We start from the raw sequence: 26,014 nt of genomic DNA, 5'->3' as shown, positions 1-26,014 counted from the left end.
TGAAGGCTAATAAGGCAAGCAGAGCAGGGATCTTTATCTTCCCATTTCACAGATGGCACATAGTAAGTATAAAAGGAAGCAGGTCTTTGGATCCCCACATTCCAATGGCTTTCCTCTGCATACTGCTGCTTCCCCATAATTAAGATGCTAGAAATGAGTAGAGGCCAGCTTGTAGATAGCTTCACATTCCCTCATCAGCAGTCCACAACAGAAACACTAAAAGGCCAGGATAGTCACTAGCCCAGGACTGAAAGCTGACATCCAATTGATTTATCACCTCCTGCCATGGAGCTGCTGCTCACAGACAAGTAGCAACTTTTTCAGGAGACAAATCCAGACCTCTTAAGCAGAGGTCTGAAGGACAGGAAATTTGGGAACAGTGGATTACATTTTCAGCAGCAGACTGTTTGCTCCCTTGAAAGTCTATGATCCTGATGTCAAATGGACATCAACTAAATAAAGATAGGAGGAATCTTGAGTCAAAGTTTAACCAGAGGCCATTAGTTAATCTAAACAGTCCTGGGCCCTGCCTGGGACTAAAGTAAAAGGAGCCTCTCAAATTAATCACTTGAGGATAGGTTATTAGGATGCAATCTACAATCACATAGGAAACACCTCTGTCAAGACAGGAAGTTTTGGAGTAAAAAACAGAAATCCAACTTCATTCATAAGTAGAACCTTATCATGGTAGAGTGAGTGCTGAACTGGCAGATCTGAGGCTGCGCTGGGCTGGTCCTCGGTGACCCCTGATAAGTTCTTTCCACTTTCTGAGACCCAGGGGCCTCATTTGACACCCAGAGTCTGTTCTTGCTCTAGCATTGGATGGTTCTGCTCTTCCTCCAGAGAGAATTCAAAGGAGGGACTTGTCTCCCTAAGACCTGGTGCATCATAAGACTGACCAGTCATCCTGAAGGAACTGAGTCAAAAAACTAGTAAGAGGCTGTCAGTAGAGCCAGAAATGAAGCCATACTAAAATGTTCAGATTAGAAATCACTCCTTAGACTAAATTGTGAATTCTTGGAGGGTAGGAAATGTGCAGCAGTATAGACTATAGGAAATAGCATTGCCCTTAAAGTCAAGCAAGACACCTGACTTCACCTTCCAGCTTTGGGGCCAGGGCAAGTCATTTAATCTCTGAACCTCAGGGTTCTTTTAAGGAGGAGAGTTATCTACAAAATAGGTCTACTAGCACTTGCACTAGTTCTCTCCCTGAGGTTATTAGGCACCTTGTAAATGTTTGTTGGATTGAATTGATTAATCCAGAGTGCGACTGTGAGTCATTACAAGCAGCTCTTTCTAGGAGTGCTGTCGCAGGAGAGATTATCACCACCTTGAATATATGAGCCTTAAAACATTTTACTGGGTTTGGCAAAGTTCCTTAACTAAATCTGGGGCTAAAAATGTAAGAGAAGGAGATCAGTTGCTTTCAAACCTGTTTCTCTGGTTTTGTGATTCTTGATTTGTCTTAGAATCCAATTATAGAAAGAGCTTTCTAATTTTGTTTTGATTGAAGTAGTGATTGTTTTAGCCAAATGATGTTAATGTCTTGGGCCTGGCAAAGCCCAGGATCAGGATACACACTTATATGAGCCCTTTTAGACAAGATCTATTATTCCTGGATAGTTAATTTACAAACTTATTTTTAAAAAAATCATCCCTGACCTAATAACCTGGATTATCACAAATTAAAAAGCATGTCCATACTTGAAGAGAACCTGATATATGAAAAACCAAACTAGAAAGTTTATTAATCAATCATTGGCTCTTTACTTTATAGAAGAATTTACCTTTGCACTCCTTTGCCTTTAAATAATGAGTTCTTGACTGAATTTGGATCAAAGCATAGTATTTTCGCCTTTTGTTGTTGTTTGTTTGCTTGGGTTTTTTTTTTCTTTCTCATTTTTTTTCACTTTTAATCTGATTTTTCTTATGCTGTATGACAAATGTGGGAAATAAGTATAGAAGAATTGCACATGTTTAGCCTGTATCAGATTGCTTGCTGTCTTGGAGAGAGGAAAGCAGGGAAAGAAGAGAAAAAAGTTTGGAATGCAAAGTTTTGCAGAAGTGAATGTTGATATATAGGACTGCTTGCCATCTAGGGGAGGGGGTGGAGGGAGGGAGGGGGGAAATCGAAACAGAAGCGAGTGCAAGGGATAATGTTGTAAAAAAATTACCCTGGCATGGATTCTGTCAATATAAAGTTATTATTAAAAATAAAATTTAAAAAAAAAAGATCAGAAGTGAAACAAACAAAAAAAAAAAAAGAAGTGAATGTTGAAAACTATCTTTGCAAATATTTAAAAAAATAAAATACAATAATAGAAAAAATCTATTTTATAGGAGTAAAATAATCATAGGATTAATTTTTGTAATAGTGAACTCCTTGAGGACATTAAATAATGTGATTTTGTTTATTTTTCAAAACATCTATGTATAACTTTTCAGAAACACCCATCCTGTGTAAAGCACAGTCAGCTAATGGAATATCATAATCTTTTTTTAAGCAACACAATTTTATATATTCATTCATTCATTCAGCTGATTGTTTTTTCATCTTACAATTTTATTTTATTTTCAGATTCAGATTCTCCTCATTTCCTTAACTCCTCCCCCTACCCATTGAGAACTCGAGAAATATAAAATCCAATTCCGATATATCAATATAACAGGCTGTTAGCATACTCGAATTAAAAGGAATTGTAGATATTAGAGTTTCAAGCCCTTCCTCTTCTTGATAAAGAAATGGGTTCAAAGAAAGAAAATTATTTGCTTTTATAGCAAGTTAGAATTAGAACTTGCATCTGGTCCCACCTAAATTCTATGTCTGTCATCTCCTCTGGACTCTGAGGCTAGAATGCAACAAAGACCATCATTCTCCAGGCCATTTTGTGACTGGTTTCCTCTGTTGCCCAGAAAGGTTCATTCAAGGAAAGATGAGCATATCAACAAAGCCATGGGATAAAAAACAGATAGTGTTTGATACAAAGCTTAAAATAATAAATCTCATAGTCTTTCTACCAGGCCATATCATGGCCTCTGCTCTACGCTACTCTAAAGAATGTTTTATTAATCTTTTGTTTTTATGGATCAGTTCAAATCACATGCATTTTTAAATTTCTCTTTTCCTGAATTATGGAGCCTAATTTGTATGTCAATTGATTATTTAGCATCTAGAGTGCAAGCAAGTCTATTCAGGTCCTCTTATCCCTGATACTACTTTGACTGGTAAATTAAAGCAAAAAGTATTTTTTTTGCCACTAGCATTTGCGAATTCTTGGACTGCTTCCCTTTTAAGGCATGTGGGCCATAATGTGTTCTAATGGGAAAAATTGGAATGATAAACCAGCTCTGGAACATTTTGTCACCCTAAATAAGCCATTTGCACTCTGTGAGCCTCAGTTACTGCATTATGATTTAATGGAAGCTAGAAAGCTTATCCCTATCTTGTTCCTATTTGTGAGACCACAAGAGAAAGAGAGAAAGCTCTGAATTGCCAGGAAAATACCCCCTGACATTCCTTAGAAGGGGTCCTGTGTCTGCCATTTTTGAGTAGAACCATTCCCATAAGAAGATGCTTCTACATTATATGGAGCGACATCTCAAAACTCTTTAATATTTTCCAATTTTTCCAAAGCTGGTACGGGTTTGTTGCCTAGGGATAAATGTCTGCTAGCTGCCAGCTTTCCATTACTCACCTCCTCCTTTTCCAAAGAGGGAACCCACATGTGGTGACTGTTCTTCAGATGATTATACCTAGCAGGTGACAAGCAGATGATCCTCAATGGGTGCTGGAGTGGGAGAGACCAAACACCAGAAGTCCTCTCTCTCCAGGGGTCACCGCTAACCCAGTAATGTGCCACAGACGGACAGTCAGACAGACAGACACATGAATATACATGGTTAGGAAAAGAAACTTTAAAATGACTCATGAATCAGTTTGAGCATTTAATGGACCCTAATTGGAACCTCATCCGACTGTACTTAAGACAGAAAGATGAAAGCAGAAGAAATCTGAGAGACCATTTATTTCACTTGAGAAAGCAATAAACTGAAACTACAAAAAGATTTGGCTACTATTATATTTTTATGATTTAATAGAATAGTCATAGGATTATGCAGGGACCCCATAAAACCACCATGGGATGTGTCCGGAGCTGGGCATTTAAACGGAGGCTAGAAGATGCTCAGCATGTGCCAGTCCTGTTGTTTCTTTGCCCCCACAGAATGTGTCAGCTTGAGAAGACCCTCCTGGGCAGAGTCCGTGTCCATGCCCCAGAGGGAAGTTGTCTGGAGTAGTTAGGACAGGCTACTCGCTGCTACGAAATAGCCTCGGTCACCTTTCCAGAGATCTAGCTGGCCCCCATTAAAAGTGGAGCTGCATTCTGAAGACTGCTAGGAAGCACGTTCTATCTATTGGCTTTTTTCCATTCTTTAGAAGAAAATCTGTGGAGCTTTTTATGTTATGTTTACATTTGTTGTTTGTAACAAATCTGGCAAACAGAAAGCATCTTTGTATCCCCAAGAACTTCAGAACTGCAAGGGATGGAGCCTTAGAAATCACTTCCCCCAGACAAGGTCTCAGCAAGATCGGGGAAATTGGCATCTTGTTCATGAAAAGAATGTTGGACTTGGGTCCAAGGGCAAGTTTGAGTCCCAAAGCTGACAGGTGTCATTTCTGCGCTTGTGGACGGGTCACTAAGCCTCAGTTTCCTGAACTGTAGAGTGAAGTACAACATGCTCTCATGAAAGCTTGTTAGTGAATTTGCTATTATCCAGAAATTCTACCATATGCCAACCCCCAAAAGGATATGGGCTGCACTACTTTCTCAAGGCAGACAAAATGCAAACAAACAAAAATGTTTAAAATATTGAGGCATTTTAATGATAGGGATGTGATATTATTTCTAAATAATCTGTTCCCTATTCAGATTTTTTCCTGACGCCCAAATTTGTTGTTTTAAATGAACATTTAAAAATGAAGTTCAGAATACAAAATTTTCTTCTCTTTTGTGATCTACTTAAAATGAATTATTGGTTTCAATATAAATTTTACCTTTTTATTTTTTTTACTTTGTAACCAAGAGAAAAATAAAAAGCACAACAAAAATGTTTTTTTCAGATTTAACATTTGTTTGGATGGAGCTTTTGAGGGAAAAGATGTGTATTTACATAGCAAGATGATATTTGCCCTAAAAATCCTACTGGTCGTTTTGTTAAAAAGTAAAACTAACCCTCTGAGGAATTGTCTATAATAAAGCATAGGTTTGGGGGAATTAATAGGACTTTGAGATCACCTACTCCAAAATGAGAACATAAGACAGTCCCCTAGAATGTGGGGAAAAAAATAGAATTTCAGTTTATATTTTTTATCTTTGAAAAAGGAAAAATTAAGTTACTTAATATGTGAATTTAAATAAATTTTAAAACCATTTATTAAAAATATAAAAACTACAACACATTATGTTTAGTTTATAAAAACAATTGACAGAATGAAGATGGAAATTTACTGGAAAATGATTGTGACTTTTGTCAGTGCGGTCAGAACTGCCCTTCTCTTATGTGAATCTCTGTCTCTAGTGAGCTACAGTCATCAAAACCAATAATAGAAATAAACCTACCTTCAAATTGTAAGGTGTCCCAAAATTTCCAACCAAGATTAATTTGAATGAAAAAATACACTGCACTACATCTTGCTCACAAAAATAATAATAATGATGATAGTAAAGTTGATTTTAGTAAGACCACAAGGTTTTTAAACTTTTAGTGAGTAAATTTTTAAAGAATAATTGTGAAACATTGTCTACTGACTAATCTTTGTCTCGTCTTTTCACAAGTTTCTTTTTGCATCTATATGTATATATATTGTATACATTCATATGTATATATAGTTAGTTTATAAATAAATATGCATATGTTGGTTGTATGCTAAAAAATTTTTTTACTGAGTCAAAAGAGTTTAGGGATTAGTATGTCTGTGTCTTAAAGATAGAAGAATTGAGTATCATGAAGGAAAAAAGAACTTAAAAAGAGAAGTGGCTAAGTAGCACAGCATTCTGATGAAAAAGAAAAAGGCAAGAGCTGGAGATTGCAAGGAAAGATTGGTATAAGTTGAATGTGATAACATACCTGTGGGCTACTAATAAAATTAATTACAAAGTTATTTGTCTTTTTACAAGTTAGAAATAACCTGTTATAATCAGATCCAAATATTTAACTATGAGGATAATTAGAATATGTCCCCCTCTAATTACAGTTAATTGGGTTCTAATGCTAGTTCTGTTATTTCTGACTGTGGCATTGAATGCCCTCGCTACATTCTAGAAATAATTGTTCTCAACATACATTATAGAGTTGCTGTGAGGATTACTTGTATAAAGAGAGAACTTTGTTCAATCATTTAAACTAAAAGATACTCTAACACAGATATCTTTTTACATGAAAACACGTTTTTTGAATCACTCAATCAAGAGCATTAATCTAGAAGCAAAAAAAGTCCTTGATCTAGTTGGAAGGATTAAAAGTTACTGGATGAAGTGAATAATGCTACCCAAGAAGTATATTGAAACTGGCTAAAGAAACTCAGTGATGTCCTCTGGTCTTGGATAAAGTACAAAACAGTTATGAATCCAGTATTCCACTGTCTGGCCCACCCATGGAACAAGCCTTAGCCAAAACCTTGGCAAGGAGAAAAAAATCTCTGGCTTCACACCCACCCTTGACCAGAGGAGTCTGAATTGTGACAGTTTTGAAGATTTTAGACTTTCCATGTTCACACTGGCAGCATCACTATCACATAGCAGTGTTGCCGTACGTGATTGAAGGATCTGAATCAGGAGCCAAAGACAAACCAGAAATACTGAAGCAAGGCAGCTTCGGGACTCCATAAGGAAGCCTGCTGAAGGCTGTGCCCTACCTGAACGTAGGGAAGGCAAGTACTTTCTTATCCTTCATTTCCTACAAAGAGTAGAAAGGTATCTCTAAAAAGTAGGATCCGTGTTCCACTTTTGCCATATGTGCTCTTTAAAACTAAGCCTGAAATCATATGTATCTGTAGAAGAGTGTCTAGTTTGGGGGATATTTTTTACCAATAACCAATGCTCTCGTACTACTATAGTAAATATTCATTTCTAAAAGCTAATTAAGTCTATCTGTATAATTGATATCATCTGGTAAATCAATGGGAAGGTCACACAGGTAGGGACTGGTGAACAATAACACTAGAAAGAGTACCCCCACCCTTCAGCATTGCCCCAGAACGCTGAGGGAAGATGCAGCTGGCTGCCCTCTGACTTCCCAATCTTTCAGTATCAATAACACTTTGAGATAGTGGCCTCAGAGTCTATGCTACATTCCCAGAAATGTATGTAAAAGCACTTTGAAAATAGTAAAGCTTTGCTCAAACAGCAAAGATAGTTTTTCCTCTTCAGAGAGCTTCAGAAACCCTCTTACTGAGTGAAAATTTTAATGTATTATGATCAGGAAAACTAATATTTCTGTTTTTCTGCATTTGAAGTTTTTTTATATCCTAATATATGGTCCATTTTTGTGAAGGTCCCATGCACAGTTGAGAATACGTATGTTCCTTTCTATTCTCATTCGTCATTCTCCAGAATGCTATCATATCTAACTTTTCAAAAATTCTGTTCATATCCTTAACTTCTTTATTTCTTGGCTAGATTTATTTAGATCTGAGAGGGGTAAATTGAAATTTTCTACTGTTTTAGTTCAAAGCTTATTAAACTGTGAATTGTGATCCAATATGGGATCACATAATTGAATATGGGAATTGTGAAATTATGATTAATTATCAGTAAACATTTGATTTATATACCCCCTAACCCATAAATTTGTTATGTAAAAATTTCTCAGGCAAAATGGGGACACAAATAGAAAAAGTTTAAGAAGCCCTGTTCTAATTTTACTTCATATTTCTTCTTGTAACTCATTTAACTTTTCCCTTAAAAATTTGAATGCTATGTCATTTGGTGCATATAGGTTTAGTTTAGATATTAAATTATTGTCAAAAATGCCTTTGTGCAAGATGTTGCTTCTCTAGGTACTCTCTTTTATTTAAATCTATGTTTGTTTTGTCTGACTGCCACCCTACCTTTTTTGCTTCAGCCGAGGCACTCTTTCATAATAGATTCTTTTTATTTTAAATCTCTATGTATCTTTCTGGTTCAAGTGTGTTTCTTATACCTAACATGTTGTTGGATTGTTCAGATCCATTCGGTCCCATTTTATGGGTGAATTCATCCCACTCACATTCACAGTTATAATTGCTGTGGTTTCCCTGTTTTTAAATACTCAATCTTCTCTTTTTCACCCTGTGAATTCATTCTTCTTTAAGAATATTTTGCCTGTGAGTATTGCCTCTTTTGATTTACTCTTTTGTTCTCTGCTCCCTGCTCTCCCCCACAAAAATACATACACACAATTCCTCCGACTTCCCTGTTTGATAATATGAATTTCTGTATTCAGCCATGTGTGTATGTTTATTCTTTCCTCTTTGAACTAGCTGAGATGAGAGTAAGAGTTCTAATGAAGATAAAATCCTTAGAGGTTATATATTTCCCATATAGGAATATAAACTATTGACTTTATTTAATCACTTATTATTTCTCACACACACACACACACACACACACACACACACACACACACACACACCTTTTCTTTAATGTTTTTATATTTTTCTTGAGGCCTTTGTTTGAATGTCAGATTTCCTATTTGGCTCTGGTCTTTTCTTTTCATGCTTGAAAGTTGTCGTTTAATACCAATTTTCTCCTCATAAGATTAAACTCAGTTTTGCTAAATCTATAATCCTGGATACTTTGCCTTTTGGAATATCATGTCCCAAGCCCTCCATAGCTGCTAAATCTTGTATGATCCTGATTTCTTTCTTCTTTCTTTCTGACTGCTTGCAGGGTGTTTTTCCCCTTTGATCTGGAAATTCTGGATTTGGACTAGAATATTCCTGAGAGTTTTGATTTTTGGGGTTTCTTTCAGGAGATGATTAGTAAATTCTTTCAATTTCTGGTTTGTTCTCTGGTTCTAAGACAGCCAGGAAGTTTTCCTTTATAATTTCTTGATATATGATGGGTAGGCTCTTTTATGCTATGTGGATTTCAGGTAGCCCAATGATTCTTAAATGATCTGTCCTCGATATTTTTTTCCAAGTCAGTTTTTTTCTTCTCATGAGACATTTCACATTTTCTTCAAATGTTTTAATCCTTTCACTTTGTTTTACTGTTTCTTAATGTTTCATAGAATCATTACCTTTCATTTTACCAGTTCTCATTTTTAAGTAATTATCTTCTTTAGTTCTTCATTTACAAAATTTTCTTACAAAGCTCTCATTTCTCTTCCCAGTTTTTCCTATATTGCACTTATTTGGTTTTTAAAATCATTTTGTTCATCTTTTTATTGCTTTCTTTAACTTTTCTAAAAATTCTCATTGGACATATATCTAATCTACATTTTTCTTTAAGGCTTTGCTTATAGAAGTTTTCAAGTTATTATCTTTTTCTGAATTTTGCATCCTGAGTTTCCCAGTCACCACAGTAGCTCTTTATGGTTGATCTCTTTTTTGTTGTTGTTGTTTGCTCATTCTTTCAGCCTTTCTTAACTTCGGACTTTATGTTAAAGCTGGGTCATTTTCTTGAGGGGAGATACCTGGCCTGAGTTTCTATTCTTTTTATGACTCTTAGCTGTTTGACAGCTCAGTCTAGGGGCTTGCAAGTTTTCAGCACATCTAAGATGATGTGATCTGGAGTCTATTCACTGCCCTCATAGTCTGAGCTCTGCAAGTTCCTATCCAAGTCACTCCTATCTGAATTGGTTTAAAGGAGAGAAGAATACACACACACACACACATAATCAGTACAGCCTTCATGGAAGAGGTGAGAGGTGAACTAAATATTTAAGGTAAAATTTTAGTAAACAAATTATAGAAATGGAGAAGAGTTAAGCATTCTAGGCAGACAGTGGTGCACCAGTGTTAGAATAATCAGAGCTATTCTAGGAATGGGGAATCTAGTGTCAACAGGCCCCTCACTCCAGGTACTGTAAGGGGGCTCTAATATCTAGCTTGGTGTTTCCATGTGGAAAATCTAGGAATTTCCTTTATAATTTCTTGAAATGGCTGTTATATTATACATGGATTTCTAGAAAAAAATCCTTGAAGAAACATGATGGGGTTCAAGGAAATACCTGGGAGAGGGAGTCTCCGGAACCTGCATCAACTTTCCATGACTGGTTTTAGCTAAGTAACCATGAATTAAAGCTGTTGGGTTGTTCCACAGGAGATAATCAAATAACTCTATCAGCCACGGCTATTTTATTTGTGTTCTTCGAAGTCTGATGACCAGTGAAGGAGTTAGAGCCTGTTAACCTTGAGAGTTCCAAAGGTCAAAGGAGCCTCTCAGCATTCTGTCATTCCATAGTCCATGTTTCAAAACCAACACAAGTTCGATGCCCTTGGGAACAAGGATTGACTTTTGGGAGGTCTCTTGGGACCCTAAGCCAGTGATAGCTATGGACACAGACATGAATTTGGTGGAACCAATGCTATGCAGGAGTTTTGTATTCTCAGGGACTGAGGTGGTATAGGGGAGATTGTGTCCCTAAGTTCTTGAGGAGAAATATTTATACATTTGATCTTGCTACATCTTTGAAGTAAATATCCCTTTGTAAAAATTCTCTGTTAAATGGTTAAATGAAATGGGAGGTGCTAGTCACTGGCCCCTATTGTCAGAAACAGACATCAGCCCTTCAGAATCCCCAGAACGTTGAGGGTTAATGTAAACTATCTGGCCTTAAAAGAGTGGGGCCAGGGCCCACGGGCTAAACCAAAACTTCTTAAAATGAATGAGGGGATTGTGAAAAATTTAGCATAATTCTTTATGTAAAAATAAACATGCACATCTATCTCAAATGCAAATTTGCTTTCATCTTTAATGAATAGTAAAATTATTAACATACCAAAGAATTGTTTTAATATAACATTATGATGTATTATCAGTAAATGTTTGATTTGTATACCTATTTTATATTCTTCTATATCCAGCATCAAGTAAATATCGAGAGTGGAAAAAATTAAACACACCTTGGGTTAAATGAGTCTCTTCCTGATGTTAAAACCAGCACATTGGAATGGCAGCAAACCCTTCTCATCAGGGAAGTCGTCCACTGTATTTATATGTTTGGGGGAAGGGGAGGGTAACTATGTCTGCCACTTCCCTCATCTGAGTCTCTGTTTTTTCTGAAACCACTTTACCTGTATTCCTTGGACGGCTGCCACTTTGGGATTCTCTCTTCAGAGCTATCAGAATGCATTTCCTTTCTCACTGACACTGCGCTCCTCCCCTTCCCCCAGTTGTTTGCACACCTTTCTGGGCTTACTGAGCCAAGAATGGCCAGCAGCAGTTCTGTGTGGTTACAGCATATTGGCTCTACCCCCAAAAGCTGTTGTTGCACTGAGGGCTTATTTACCTCAGGATCTCTGTTTTCTGCTGTTGGCGGCAGGTTTATGTGGCTCCCTTGTCATTAAATACTCAGTGACTCCCGGTCTTTGCACAGTGGGGTATCTCCCAGGCCTAAGCATTGACCAGAAAGAGATGGGAGGGGAGGAGCTAATATTAGCCATTTAGAGTCTCTTCTGGTTTCCGGAGAGAAGGCCCTGCATGCTGGGAATAACTGCCACTTAGTCTGTAGCTGTGTCACCTTCACCAAGACACTTTCCCTTTCGAGCCCAGAGTCATCCTATAAAGTAAGAACTTGGACAAGATCACTTCTAAATTTTTTCTAGCTCTGATGTTACTTAAAATATCTTCCATTGACCAGGGAAGGAAGGGGGTAAAAAATGGAATTTGAAAGACCAGTGGGTGGTCAGGGGAAGACAGATCAATAAAGCACAAATCCCTTTGTCATGTTAGAATTCCCTTGTAATCCTGGTTTTAAGATCTTCCCTCTTGAAGGAGACCCTTCTTTGCCCTTTTTCTAAGGCTCTGGAAACTCTCCACTTTGTTTTTTTTTACTTTATTTCCTAAAATTTTTGTCAATCGCTGGATTATATTTGCAGCTTATGGATGCATATCTGGCCTGAGATTTACCGAAAGACACTGGACAAAAACCTTTGGTGTAATGTTGGCGACTGCACTTTGTCCCATTTTTCAAAAGGGGACCTCGAGCCTGAGGGCAGGGGTAGAGCCCTGGCTGGCTTCGAGGCTTCTGGGCCTGCCCTTAGTTCTATAACTGCTGAATGTGGCCCTGCTCGGGGCTTGTGCTGGGGCGTGATGGAGCTCACCTTCGCTAAGGTTAAGGAGAACAGGACAATGTCAGCCAGCCAGCATAAGGACTTACTCTGTGCTGGCACAGGCCGAGGGTTGGGAAAGCAAATGCAAGCAGGAACCAGAAAGGGAAACAGCAGGTCAGAGTGAGCTCTGGAGAAGGAGCTAGGACAGAGCCCAGGTCAGGTAAGATGGAGGATGGCTACAACAGAGGTGGGAGACCTCTGGCTTGGGGGTGGACAGAGGAGGGTCTCTCCTGCCGCTGTGCCCACCAGCTAGTGTTGCAGGGATGTCAGACTCAAAGAAACAGGACTGGGAGACCCCAGCTCACTGACAAAGCCACAGAGGAGCATCCTCTAGCTTTTATTGTGATTTTGTTAACACTTCTCAGTTATATTTTAGCCTGGTCTGGTATCCTCAGGAACTTTGCAGGCCGCTTGTGCGGGTTGAATGGGACAGCTGGGAAAGGCCGTTTTGTCCCAGGATTCTCTGCCCAGACATCCTCAGCACCATCACAGGACCTGGAGATCCAGATCTGACCGCGCTGCCTCCTGCCTGTGTGACTTCTCTCAGGGCCTCAGTTACCTCAGCAATAAAACAAGGGAAATTACACTCAGTCACCTCAAAGGTCCCCTAGAGCTCTTCACCCTGATCCCGTCTTCCTTTTGCACTTTAGATAACTCATGATTCAAAAGTAGAAATTAGATTTTAAAAGGGACATGTCCTATCATTTTTAATATTACCCAAGCCATTCTCTACCCCTTAGCGAGATACTTTTCCCAGCCCACGGGTGGTGTTTGCTCTCCAGGCCTCCGGGAGCTGGGGCTGCTCGGAAGCAGCTAGTTTGCTGGAATTCCTGAGTCATAGGAGAGGGAACTGAGCATGGAGGGTCCGTGGGGGAGATTCAAAGATTATCTGAAGATCAGCTTGCTGGGGCTGGGGGCTGGGCAAGGGTGGAGAGATCAGTAGGGACTAGCTCCCAGCTACAAACTTCCAGTTGTTTAGATTTTATCCAAACTTCAAATAAACGGTTTCAGTGTGTTAACAGAAATATCTATGAGAGAGAAGGACTCTATAGTTAGCATACTCCTAGAGACTCAATATGAGTTTCTGCCAACTACAGAAAACATGAGCTAACCAAGGAAACAATTATTTCCTTTTGTTTCCCAGAAATAAATGCAGGTATCTGATAAACTGCCCAGGGATTCCCAGGCTGTTCCCTGCGGGCCCCAGGCTCAGTTGGGCTCTAGCTTCAGCCTTGTTAGACAGACTTTCCTAGCCATTCCTTGATCCTTTTTCCTTCCCTCCCAACAGGGAACTTTGGCCCGCTCCCCAGAGCAGGAGCGGCCTTATGGAAGGGAGGGCCACCAGCCCAGCTTTGAATCCCACCTCTGGAACAAGGGACTCCAACTTTCTCTGCCTTTGTTTCCCTCCTTTGTAAAAATGGAAATGATAATCTTTGCACTGGCTAACTCACAAAGCTCGTTCTGAAGAAAATGTTTTCGGCTTTAAAGCACTGTAGAAATGTGAATTATTGTCTGCAGCTCTGCCGCCTCACTAATAAAAGTGAGGCTGAATTTCAAATAGCCCAAATCCATCCAGGCAGCCCTCTGAGCTCAGCTTATTGCAAAGGGAGCCCATGGGGCCCTGCTGTGTGTCACCCGGAGCAGGCACAGCAGGCAGCTTCCACACTGAGCCGGCTGCTCTCCAGTCCCCTTGGGATCCGGGGGGCTTCTCCATCCAGGCTGACAAAACACCAGCTGGGGGTGGGGGGTGACTGAGGCTTAGGAGACTGAGAACATATTGCCAGTTGTAGTGTGGTCATATGGTTAGACCTGCTCCCCCTCTTAGGAATCAAATTGACTAAAAGATTAAATTAACTCCCTTATGTGTTGTTGAAAAGACTTAAACTGAATGAACTCCCAGTACTCCACAGTGATAGCTTTACACTGAGCCTTAAGTTGTGAACATAATCTGATAGTTGATTCATTTAACAAATGTTAATTTCATCTGAGTAAAAAGTCCATGTTTACCAATAAATTGTATGTCAGCATTCATAAGAATACAAGTTGAAAACAAGTATATGATTGTGATGAAATAATATTATGCTTTAAGAAACTATGAGAAGCATGATTTCAGAAAAACCTAGAAAGACTTATATGAACTGATACAAAGTGAAGAGAACATTGCACAATGTAATAGCAATACTATATGATGAGCATCTGTGAATGACTTCGGTATTCTCAACAGTACCCTGATCCAAAACAATTCTAAGACAATTGTGTTAGGCTCCTAATGAGAAGTGCTGACTTTCAGAAAGAACCGAGGGGGTCTGAGGGTAGATTGAAATGTACTTTATTTTTGTATGGTTTAGGTTGGATTGGGGGTTTTTTGGTCTGTGTTTTCTTTTGTAATATGGCTTATATGGAAACATTTTGTATGATTGCACACGTACAATTGATATTAAGTTGCTGGAGATGGATTTAATAAGAGAATCTGTTAGATAAATTTTTTTCATTTTTTATTTAATTTTTATTGTCTTATTTTTTCTGCTTACACATGTTTATTAACATTTTAAATACATGTTGAGTGAGAAAACTCAGAACAAAAGGGGTAAAAAACCATAGGAAAGGGGGGGGGAACAAAAAAATAAGTGAACATTATCATGTGTTGATTTACATTCAGTCCCCATAGTTCTCTTTCTGGATGCAGATGGAGAAAGTTTATCCAAAGTTTATTGGGATTGCCTTGGAGGCTTAAATGAAATTTTTTATTTTTTAAGTGTCTGAGGTCAAATTTGAACTCAGATCCTCCTGACTTCAGGGCTGGTACTCTATCCACTGCACCACTAAATGAATGTTAAAAATTGTTTTTATATCTAATTGAGAAAAAATAATTTTAAAAAATGAAATTTAAAAAACAATATAAGTTCAGTAAAGTTCAAAATTGCTTCCTGGCATTCTGATCTCTGCAGGAGTAGACACATCAGTCAAAATGTGCCAGGTAGATCATCCTGAATTAGAACTTTCCAATTAATGAATCTCCAGAAAATATATTTTAATTTTTTTTAAAGTTGTTGTGACAAATATGGAAATGTGTTTAAAAGTATTGCACATATTTAACCTATATCACATTACTTGCTGTCTTGAGGAAGAGGAAGATAAAGGAGAGAAGAAGAAAAATTCGGAATACAGAGACTTACAAAAAAGGAATTTTGAAAACTATCTTTAGATGTACTTGGAAAATAAAATACTTTTGAAAAAAAAGTTAAGAGTTCTTAGGATCAGCTGAAATTACCTAGCTATCTATTCTGTATATCTACATCTATAAGTTCATATACCTTAATGTCAGCTATTGTTATCCATTCCAAAGCCTTGCACATAGTAGGTACTCAGTAAATGCTTAATGAATTTACTAAGGAAAAAAATTGATCTTAATTATTTCCCAGAGTAGGAAAAGAAAGACTTTTAAATCATTCTTCCATTTCAAATCCCAAATAGTCTGCTTAGATGGGTTACATTTTATGTAGCTAACAATTAAACTATAGACTTAAGTAAATGGTTTCTCAAAATCAATAACAAAATCACATTTATCACTAAACATCTGAGTGGCGCTACCTGACTATGAGCTAGACTGTCACAGAGTAAGAGTCTTTAAAATTCCACTTGGATTTGCGGGTATTAGCAAGTCCCTATCAACATCCTCTGAAGGGTTTTTGATGTCATTTTAGCTATTGAACTAAAAAATGTGAACTATTACTTTGTTGATCTTGTTCTTAAACCAAACTGCATTATCAACGGAGAGTGTGTTCTTAGTGTATTGTTAAAAGTACTTTCAAAACTTGTAAATCCCGGTAATTTATGTTCCTCCAGCCTCCACTGCTTCATTCGCTCCTTCTGGTTTTCATTTGAATGCAGTCCTGTCTGGGTGTGTACCTGTAAAATTGTGTTTTTCCAAGTACAATTTACAGTCGTGACCTTAGGTTTTACAGTGTCCCTAACCTTGGAGAAGCTTCCTTCTCCACTGAGAAGCCAACTGTGGGTCACCCAACCCTTTCATATTCTAATTGTCTAATCAAGGTTACTTGAAACAGATCTGATTTTGACATGTCTTAGTTTATCATGGAGACTTTGTAGGACTGGTGAGTAAATTAAGAGCGTTCTCCAGCTAGCCCATTAATTGCTCCATGTCTTAAGATGTACACAGCTGTAAACCTAGCCTACTTCAAGACAACAGTCCCATTTATCTAAACAATTCTCCTTTTAGACTGGATGGCAGTGATAAAAATGAAGATAAGGAAGACTGAGGGGAGGATCTTTCCGGCTCTCTACTTGCAGAAACTGTGGCAGAGGAACTTACAATCAGCTTTTCTTTTCAGCTTCTGAATGAAATATCTAGTAGATTTTGTGTTCCGAGCCTCCAAGATATTGTTAGAGAAGAGCAAGTGGGCCAGGAGGCGGGAGGCAGGCCCAGTGGCCCCGTCTGGGTAAATGTTTATCCTGGATCATTCTGCAGGAAGCCTGGCTCTCTCCCTGGCTGCCCCTCTAGCCTGTGGCACGGCCGGGGAGCTCGTGCATGCGAGGAAGCCAGGGAGCGAGCACGAGCTTGCCTGAGCCCTGGGAAATCGGCCTTTCCTCCCTGTGAGGGAAAGGAATGGGGCGTTTCCATTGGTCTGGTCCTGCCGCCTGGCATGGACTGCGCAGCGCTCTGGGGAGCAGCCTTGCTAGTCGGGCCGTGATCTGGGAAGCCGGACCAGCCGAGCTCAGCTTCTTCTCTTTGTCCCCAGGTCATCGTGCAGTCTGGCCGCCACCCCACGGTGCTGCAGAAGCTTTGCCAGTTGCCTTTCCAGTATTTTAGTGATCCTCGACTCATCAAAGTGCTCTTTCCGTCACTAATCGCGGCTTGTTACAATAACCCTCAGAACAAGATCATTCTGGAGCAGGAGATGAGTTGTGTCTTGCTTGCTACGTTCATTCAGGTACAGACATTCCACCAGGAACTTCCATTTAGGCCATTATTCCCTGTGGGTCTAGGCTTCTGGCTTTCTGTTTACCTGATTCACTAAGAACATAGAAGTAAACCTTCAGGGACTATTCATTGCCTGTCCCCCTGGTATCCCTCTAAAAAAGAAACCCAAAAAACCATTGTTCTTATGCTTGAAGAGAACTTTCTAGGGGGCCGGGTCAAACAGATTGCACCTTAGCAGAGCTGCCAGCATTAAGTAGCTCTAGGGGGAACAAAATGGCCAGTCTGTTTGGCTCAGGGCGGTGGATAATTACTGTTTTTAAAGATCGCTTGATTCTTTTCATTTTCCTTGCTACATTAGGAATGATTTATGTTTTATCAAATTATGGAGAACACAATCTAGACAGTCAATAAAGAACTAGACCTGTGACTTTAAGCGGTCAAAAAAGCCAAAAAATGTTAAGTGCAACTCCAAGATGCTTTTTGGTATGACTTGAAATTCACTATCTGTGTTAGGCTTAAAAAACTCCCAAACTTGGACATGTGATGTCACCTTCAGACGGTGAATATGTCTGTAAGTCAGAGCTCCTATTATGGCGTAAGTAACATTCTCGTCGTCCAAAGTCACATAGCTAACCGGACACACAAAGCCAAAATTGCTGTTACCCAGTGTTTGTTGCCTAATCCAGTGATTGCTTTTCCATCAGCGTAAAAGAAAAAACTTTAAAAATTTTTTTTTCATCTTTCAGCTTGGTTCATATTTTCCACTGTAAGATTAAATGCTACTATTTGCTCAGGAACAAATATGGGAACTGCTTTCCAGACCTCTTCTTGCTTGTAGTATTATTTTTTTTAAACCCCTCCTCAAAAAAGGGAGGTTTTTCCTTTTTTTTTTTTTTTTTTTTTTGTTTTTTTGTTTTGTTTTGTTTTGTTTTGTAGTTTATTCTGGCTAATACAAATGACTCTGATATTTGTTTGATAGTAAGTAAGTTATTACTAAATGTATTTTTTAAAGGAGAGACTTTTAAAAATGATTTATGACACTTTCTTTGTGAAAGACTTTTTTTTTTACAGTCTACATTCAGTGGTGAGGGAATAAACAAAGTTAAAGGTCAATCGCTTTAAAAAATCTTTCAGTCCAGCTATTCTGTTTATAATTCTGGACTTCATTTTCCAAAATAGTTTGAAAACTCAAGCACTTCAGAACCATTGGCTTTTCAGAAGTACTTTTCTAATAAAATATTAATAAGAGAATCTGTTAGATAAATTTGAACTATTTGTGTCATTCATAAAGCAAAGTTTGAACATTTTAATGAAAGATAAAGAGCTATATCAGGAACTTAAAACCCTAGCATTGGCAGCTAGACCAACCACATCTTCTGATTATTTAAAGTTTTAGCTGTCCTGAGAAATTATATCAGTTTCTTAACAGAATTCCATGTGATGTCAAATGATAAATAAAAGCAAATCCACACATAGCAGATCCTTTAATATGCACTTTCATTTGATCTTACACATACTGAGGTGGGAGAGATCCTATCTTCCTCCCAAAATGCACATCTTACAAAGAAATTAATTTTCCCAAAATGGCAAAAACTTCTTTATGACACTAATGTGGTTACTGAGAATTTCCTGATGCCTTAAACACTGACTTTGCTAAATGAAGGATTGAACTCCCTCCAAGCCCCCTTGCAGCTCCTAAAGCCTGTGATGAGGAAAGGAAGGGATGAGGAAGAGGAGAGAATTAGATAAGCTACTTTCTTGGCTTGCTTGGACTACCATTTTAATCTATAGCATCACATTATCTATAGAATAAACTATTAAGGCTTCTGTCCTGTTCCCTTCATCATGTATTAATATTCAAGTTCACCATTTAAAATACCATGTTATTAAGATATAAATTTAATATTTTTTGATCACTGAATTGCTGCAAAATTTTGCAGGATAGTTGGGGGTTTTTCCCTCAAGCAAAACTGCTCACTACTAAACCAGCATAACTGTCTATTAGACTACAAACTACAAGCTGCTAAACCTAACAAAATAATGCGCAAAAGGGTAGATTTATACAAAATAAAGTTTTGGGAATATCATGGTGCTTGCTGATAGGAGACAGTAATTTGTGATAATTGTGTAACATGAATAGTGTTTTATGGAAAGTATTAAGATGAAAGCAGTTATATGTAGTAGTAGATTTTAAGTGTCATCATTTAGTTTTCCTTTATAGTAATCCAGGCCCAGGATCCATTTATAAATTTCCTCAGGTTCTGTATTCAATTCCAGGCTCAGCAGGCAAAAGGGGTGGCAGATCAGTTGCTTCATAAGGATTTTCAGAGTTTATTTCATCAAAACTTACTGGGTTTATACTCACTGTAGAGTTTTCTTTTGTCTACCCAGGACTTTGAACCAATTCCAGGTCAGACCGAAGACTTGTATCCTCAAACAAGGGGTATGTATGTCTCTTGAAAACTAAGACATCATTTATGATAGCCCACCTGTATGTTTATTACCCATCCTCCATCACTTATAATTTCCCATTATTTTAGCATCAAGGACAAGGCAAAAAGTAATTGTGGATTTTACCCTTAAGCAGGAATCCCTATGTTGTCTTTCCGAGAAGTCTAAAAGATTCCAAGAAAACCTTGGTAGTACCTTTGTCACCTTCACACAAGGGCCTTTTCATGTCTGTGACAAAGAGAAACCAGTCCCTGCATGATATAAGGGAATCAGAAAAATCTGATTTCTACAAGTCTTACTGAAGAGCTTCTATACTGCTAATTAATTAGCTCGTCTTTCTGCTGTCAACAAGTGTTATTTAAGAAAACATTAGATAAAAACAGATATTCAGGATAATAAACATTAGTTTACATTTCCCCAATGAAAGATGCAAGGAAAGGGATTTTAGTTCTCCTTCATTGCCTGGTGATAAGATGTAATCTGTCTTAGCCGAGGAAGTGAGGGCAAGTCCCCCAATGGTAAATTTAAACCCTTGAACTTTTTTATTGAAAATATTTGTTTTACATGTAGAAAAAGCCATCAAATTAGCAGAGTTCAGAGGCTGAAAGATTTACAAGCCTCTTTCTGTTGCTCTCCTGCTGGGACATTTTCCTCTGATCACAGTCCAATGTTAGAGTGATTTGAAATTGTATTTTTTTAATCATCTTCCTAGATTGTGAAACCAAGCCATTGCTTCACTAGTTTTTTTGTATCACCCTGTTTTGTGATAATTGTAGGACATCCCATTTAGGAAAACTTGATGTAGAATTTTCCAAATTTTCTTTTTTCTTTTTTTTTTTTTTAAAGTTCTTTAAAACACTGAAAATTCCATCTCTTAGCCGTGCGCCCTTCTGGCGCCCCTAACCTTGAAGCCTATATTTGGTGTGTGTTGGATTCTTTTGCAAAGAAAACAAAAAGTCATTTGGAATAAGCAGGTGTTGAAAAGTTTCAACAAGAAAAAGCAACAACAACTGAAGTGGTTACATTTGTCCTTTTAAAAAAGCCAGGTTTTGTGGAACCAGGTGAGTGAAGAAGTAAACAAATAAGGAGAGGAGGGGACACCCTCTTGTTCAGTGCCCACGGCCCAGGCCAGGGCAGCGTGTTCCCATCTTGCCCAAAGAGGTCTTTCTCAGCATCAAGCTGTCACCCCAGGATAAGCTCTCCCTGCCTAGGAAGTCCCAGACCCCAATATTCTCCATGTGGAAATAATACCTGGAGATATCATTGGTGGGTTTTTATTTTCAGTCATACAGCAAATTTTGTGTTAAGGTGAAAAAACTGGCAGCACTCCTTTTTCCTGTTTTCTCACGAAAGAAACAATATCCCCTCTGGCCTTATCTGGGAGAAGATCCCCCAAGGCTTCCTTGATGTGCTTTGGGAGCCAGTTAATGATATTCTGGTACTTCTAGAGCAAGACACCACCAGATCCAGAGACAGCACCATTGTTTTTTGAAAGAGGTTTTAAATGTGAACCAAATTGCAACTGGGCCCAATGCTCGGTAGTCCCCAAAAAGAGTTCTGACTCGATGGCCACTGGGCCCAGAGAGTGACTCTTAGAACTCCTCTTAACTGATAAGTCTATGAAAGTTCACTTTATATCCATGAGCAATGCAGCCTGTTCATGCAACATGGGTGGGAGAGGGCTCCTTGAAGAGGCTGAATACGCATGTTTTCAAATGCTGGTGGACTCTAGGTCCTCTTTTGTAAATGAGGATTTCTCATTTACAGTCTCCTCAGTCATTAGCTATAAAGCTGAATATGGAAGTAGGGGAAAATTACAAGTTACACTTAAAATTAAATTTTGACCTTAAAATTAAGTTTCACAGCTCCTAAAAATGAAATTTGGTTTAAGTTTTTGCCTAAAAGAAAAGAAATGCAAAACTTTGTATTAAAATATAGACAAATAGTCTTTTTCTGGTAATTTGGGAAGGGGCACAATAAACAGTGTTTTTGTCCTCATTCCTTTTTTTTTTTTTTTTAAGAAGCAGTCATTTTAAAAAATGCCTTCATAATTAATATTATCTGAATACAGAGGAAACATTTTAATCATTTTGAGGGTTTTTTTAATGAATTTAGCAGACATCATTATTTCTCTTAAAGCCGATTATCCTTATTCCCAGACTCTTGAATATTAAAATAAGTTTATTTTTAGAACACCCCAAATTTTAATCTAATGTTATGCTTTCTCTTTCTGACAGAAAAATTTTTCACTTCCCAAGATTACCTTGAGTTATGTAACAGATTTCCAGAGCAAGCCTGGGAAGAAGCCCGACAATTTTTCTTGAAAAAAGAGAAAAAATAAGTTTGTTTTGGTTGGTTTTGATTTGAATACATTCTGATACATTCATTGTTAAAAACAAACATTCTGTTCACACACACACACACACAAATTTTGATACTCGATACCTGCACTGTAGATATGACATATACTTTGCACTATTTATAATTATTGTAGATACTTTCATGTTCTGGTTTCTAATTTTGCAAGTTGAGTTTGTTTCATTTATGTATAACATGGTAGGGCTTGGGAGCCCTGTGGTGGTAAACTTCTTGCATTATAATATTGGTGAAATTAGGCTTTAAAATGAGATCAGTTCTGTTCTATATATCTTGTAATAAAATAACTTATTCCGTTTTGCATTGTGACTTTGTATTTCAGCATCCGCGTTTCTGAATAAACAGTGGTCTCACTTCTTTTTAGAACAACATTCATTTGAAACAGAGATTTTAAAACATTCTGAAACTCCTTCCAAGTCATTCAAAATTGAAGTTTAAACTGCTTTTCTGAATGTTCTTTTTTTGAAATTGAGAGTAAAGGTATTTGTTCATTTCTACTGGGGTAAGATAGTTGTAGTTAGTGAAACCAACTGGGGTTGTGACTGTGCCAATCAGCCCACTTCTTCTTAGCCAGAACCTCCCTTAAGTATCAATGGACTGAATGTATCATCTCAAACAAAAATAGTCATTGATCAAGACCTATTTTCCAGTATTATTACAACGAACATCAAATTATTCCATCAATAACATTTATTAGCATGTATATTTAGAATCAAATCGCAGGTAATTGTAAAAATGTTGTTTAAAAGTTGACTACAGCAAGTGCCATTGTTTTAACACTAAGTTTTTAGAGCCTTCGAACATTGGGCCAGATTGCATGTTTATCCACGTTCTGGAGAACAGCAGGGTTCAAGGATTAGTTAGCTTCCTTTGCTTATCAAACTTTCTGGAGTCTTTTTTCTGTCTGACTGGGAGGTTGGAGAGGAGAGAGGGGTTTTTAATGGCATTGCTCTTGTCCAGAGTTTAAGGTTAATTTTTCTTCACTGTGAGTCTCAGGATCAGCCTCATTGTATAAGGCAATACACGCTAACATTAATCAAAACAAGTGGGAACTGATGTATGATACACAAAAATGAATTACAGTTACAGTCATGGCTATTTAAAAAAAAAAGAAAAGAAAGAAATGCAATAGACATTTTTAACCAAGCACTTTCACAACAAAGGAAACACCCCTTGGGCTCCTCAAAAAACTTGTATTTGTTTCTATTTTAAATTTGACTTGTTTGCAAGGAAAGAGGAAATGACAGGTTTAGCTCTAAAAAGTAAGTTTCGAGCTAAAAGCAGTGTTTTAACTGCCTTTACCTGCAGCCTCTCTCTGGCTCCAGCAGAGGCCTTGAGAGGAACGGGAGCCGGGAGCTTGCTCTCCTCCAATTTATTTCAGATCCCTTCTCACTGGCTGCAAAAGGAGCTTTATTTAGCACAATAAAGGTGAATTCCTCCCCCTCTTCTTTTCCCCCTCCCCCCCAGTAATTAACAGGTAACCTCTGCAGCAGCGTTTGACGTTTAGGATTCTTGTCCAAAAGCCAGACTTTCTTTTGGGAAAAGAAAGTGGGATGGAAGGAACAGGGCAGAGAAGGGGGCCAGGTACTTGAGCCCGACAGTGCTGGGACCCACCAAGCTGGCTCCTTTTTTTAATTAATAAATCCTTGTGGGTCCGTTGCTTGAAATAAAAGTTGAGTGAAAGCGTTTGTCACTGACCCCTGGGAAGGGGAGCGAGGGCGCCGGCTCTCGCTGCGCCGGGAGAGGTTCGCCCAGCCCCCGGGATGCATTTTGTTACCGGCGTTAGGCCCCCGGATTGAGCGGGAGCGTCCCGGGCTCCAGCCAGTCTGGGAAGCCGCGCGCCAGGTCAGTCCCTTCTAAAACAATGATCCTCCCTCCGTTCTGATCTCAGTTTGTTTTCAGGCCCCTTCTCCCCCTCTGCCTCCTCACGGAGAGCGCTCCCAACTCTCCCCACCTTACTCCTAAAAAAGAAAACCCGGGAGATGAGGGAAGAGGGGCCGGGGCTAAATGCAAACGCTCTCCTGCCTCCGGCCCCGACTGGGGGAAGGGTCGCCCTATTCCTGAGGAAATCCAACCCCGGAGAGGAGGCCGAGGCCGAGCCTTTAAACAACCATGGGCCTGGACGGTTAGGGGGGCGCCTCTGCCCCCGCCCGGCTCCGGGCTCCGTACCTGAGGGTCCCTCTGCCTCTCGAAAGGGCGACGCGGGCCGAGGAGCGATGTGGCCGTCGGGGAAGAGCCGAACGTGGAGGCAGGTGCTAGCAGGGCCGGGGCCCCGAGAGGCCCCCCAAGCGGACTGCCATCCAGGCGCTCCGAGGATGCCCCGCGCCTTCGAGGAGAGGCCGCGGAAGGCTTTCGGAGGGAAAGGCACAATCAAATATTTATAAGATTTCCTGCAAGACGTTTCACAATAGAATATATTTCTTATCTGGTCGGGGTTTTGCCAAAAAGCCATAAATTATTGAGACAGCTGTGATTAACCTTCCAGAAACCGGACCAGGATTTGCAATTAAACATTTAATTGAAATGGCCACGAAACAGTCCCCTCTCTCCCTCTGGCAGTCGGGGGCCGCGGGCTTGGAGGGGAGCGCACGGCCCCCGACGTGCACGGCTCCCAGGGACTCCGCTTCGTGGAGGGGGTGCCCCGGGCTCCCGCTGGCCGCTCCTCTCCGCCCCCGGCAGACGTGATTTAAAGTCCCCGGCGCGGCGCGCTCTCGGCTTTTACGACTCCGAGACATTCCCGGGGGCCGAGGGGCCAGGTGAGCGCCGCGCCGGCCGCCACATCTTGTTTCAATCTGGTCCCGAAACTCGGTGGTCTCCCCCCCCCCCCCCGCATCCCTCTGCGCCCCGACCGGCACTCCGCGGGAGAAGTGGCGAGGCCCGACCCCCGCCTCCCATAACCGAGGCTCCGGCGTGCGGTCACCCCAGCCGTTGTTCCGGCGCGTCCCGGAGCGGAGGCCGGGCCCCGGCGGGGCGAGCTCACCTCCAAGGAGCCTCGAGCAAGGCCCGCCTGGGGAAGCCCGTTCCTACCCCCGCGAAGCTCGTTGGGCAGGCCGGGCCACCCTCCCCTCTGTGGGAGCCTGCCCCTCGGCTGGCTCTGCCTGTCAGCACCTCGATCACTCCCCTGCCCTCGCCCATAAAACCTGTCTGCCTGCCGACCTCGTCCCTGTCACTTCCTCCAGGACTCCTTTCGCCGAGTCGAAGCCCTTGGGTTCCATTAATCAAGCCGAAGAGTCTGCTGCCTGCCCCCTCCCCCCGCCCCCTCTCCGGCCACCCTCATTCTCTCTGCCTCTCCCCCATCCCCGTCCCTTTCTCTCTTCTTCAGTCCATCTCCTGTCTCCTCTCTGTCTCGCAGGCTCTTCCCCTTCCCCCTCTCGTTTTACTGGTCCATCTCTCGTACGTCTGGCGCTTTCTCTCCTGCCTTTCCCCAGTCATCACCTCCCGCTTCAGGTAATCCTCGATTACGTCTCAGAGCTTTTGGCGGAAAGAGCCGGGCCCTTTAGTCAGGTAGCAGCTCCCTTTCTCTTCCGGGAGTCCGTCTCCCTCGTTAGCCGTCAATTCCTTAAGCGCCTCCTGGGTGCCTGATGGATTCCGGTTCGAGGCACTGATGACCCCGAGACAAATAGAAGAAACAGGCCCTGACCTCAAGACGCTTTCGTTCAATTGCGGGGAGTGGGGGGGGGGGGGGGGGGGGGGGGGGGAGAAGAGGGGAAAGCGGTTCTATCGCCTTGGTCTTCCAGTCTCACTGCTGTAAATTACTCAGCAAAGCTCCCCGATTCCGCATCTGATCCTCGACCCAAGTTTTCCTTCGCTTTTCCTTCCTTGATTTCCAATCTGATAGTTATCTATTGTCCCCATTGATCCATATTCTCCATGAAGAGTCGCCATTGCCCAAGGGTCCCAGTCTCCCTAGTCTTATTTCATTTCATCAG

At 40.2% G+C, this 26,014-nt stretch overlaps 1 protein-coding gene across 1 annotated transcript in view; it reads left to right on the top strand.

Moving 5' to 3' along the window:
• The window catches only part of SCAPER (S-phase cyclin A associated protein in the ER), a 362,563-nt gene extending 340,175 nt beyond the window's left edge, over positions 1-22,388 (top strand). The window contains exons 30-32 of the mRNA XM_051982442.1: positions 17,077-17,268; positions 19,650-19,701; positions 21,947-22,388. Coding sequence (XP_051838402.1) covers positions 17,077-17,268; positions 19,650-19,701; positions 21,947-22,050 — 348 coding nt within the window. The 3' untranslated portion in view covers positions 22,051-22,388. The remainder of the gene's footprint in view (positions 1-17,076; positions 17,269-19,649; positions 19,702-21,946) is intronic.
• The last annotated feature ends 3,626 nt before the right edge of the window (positions 22,389-26,014 follow it).

This window comes from Antechinus flavipes, chromosome 2 (genome assembly GCF_016432865.1).
Source record: "Antechinus flavipes isolate AdamAnt ecotype Samford, QLD, Australia chromosome 2, AdamAnt_v2, whole genome shotgun sequence".
NCBI lineage: Eukaryota > Metazoa > Chordata > Mammalia > Dasyuromorphia > Dasyuridae > Antechinus > Antechinus flavipes.
Note: the sequence above shows the minus strand (reverse complement) of the source record. Positions and strands in the feature narration are given on the sequence as shown.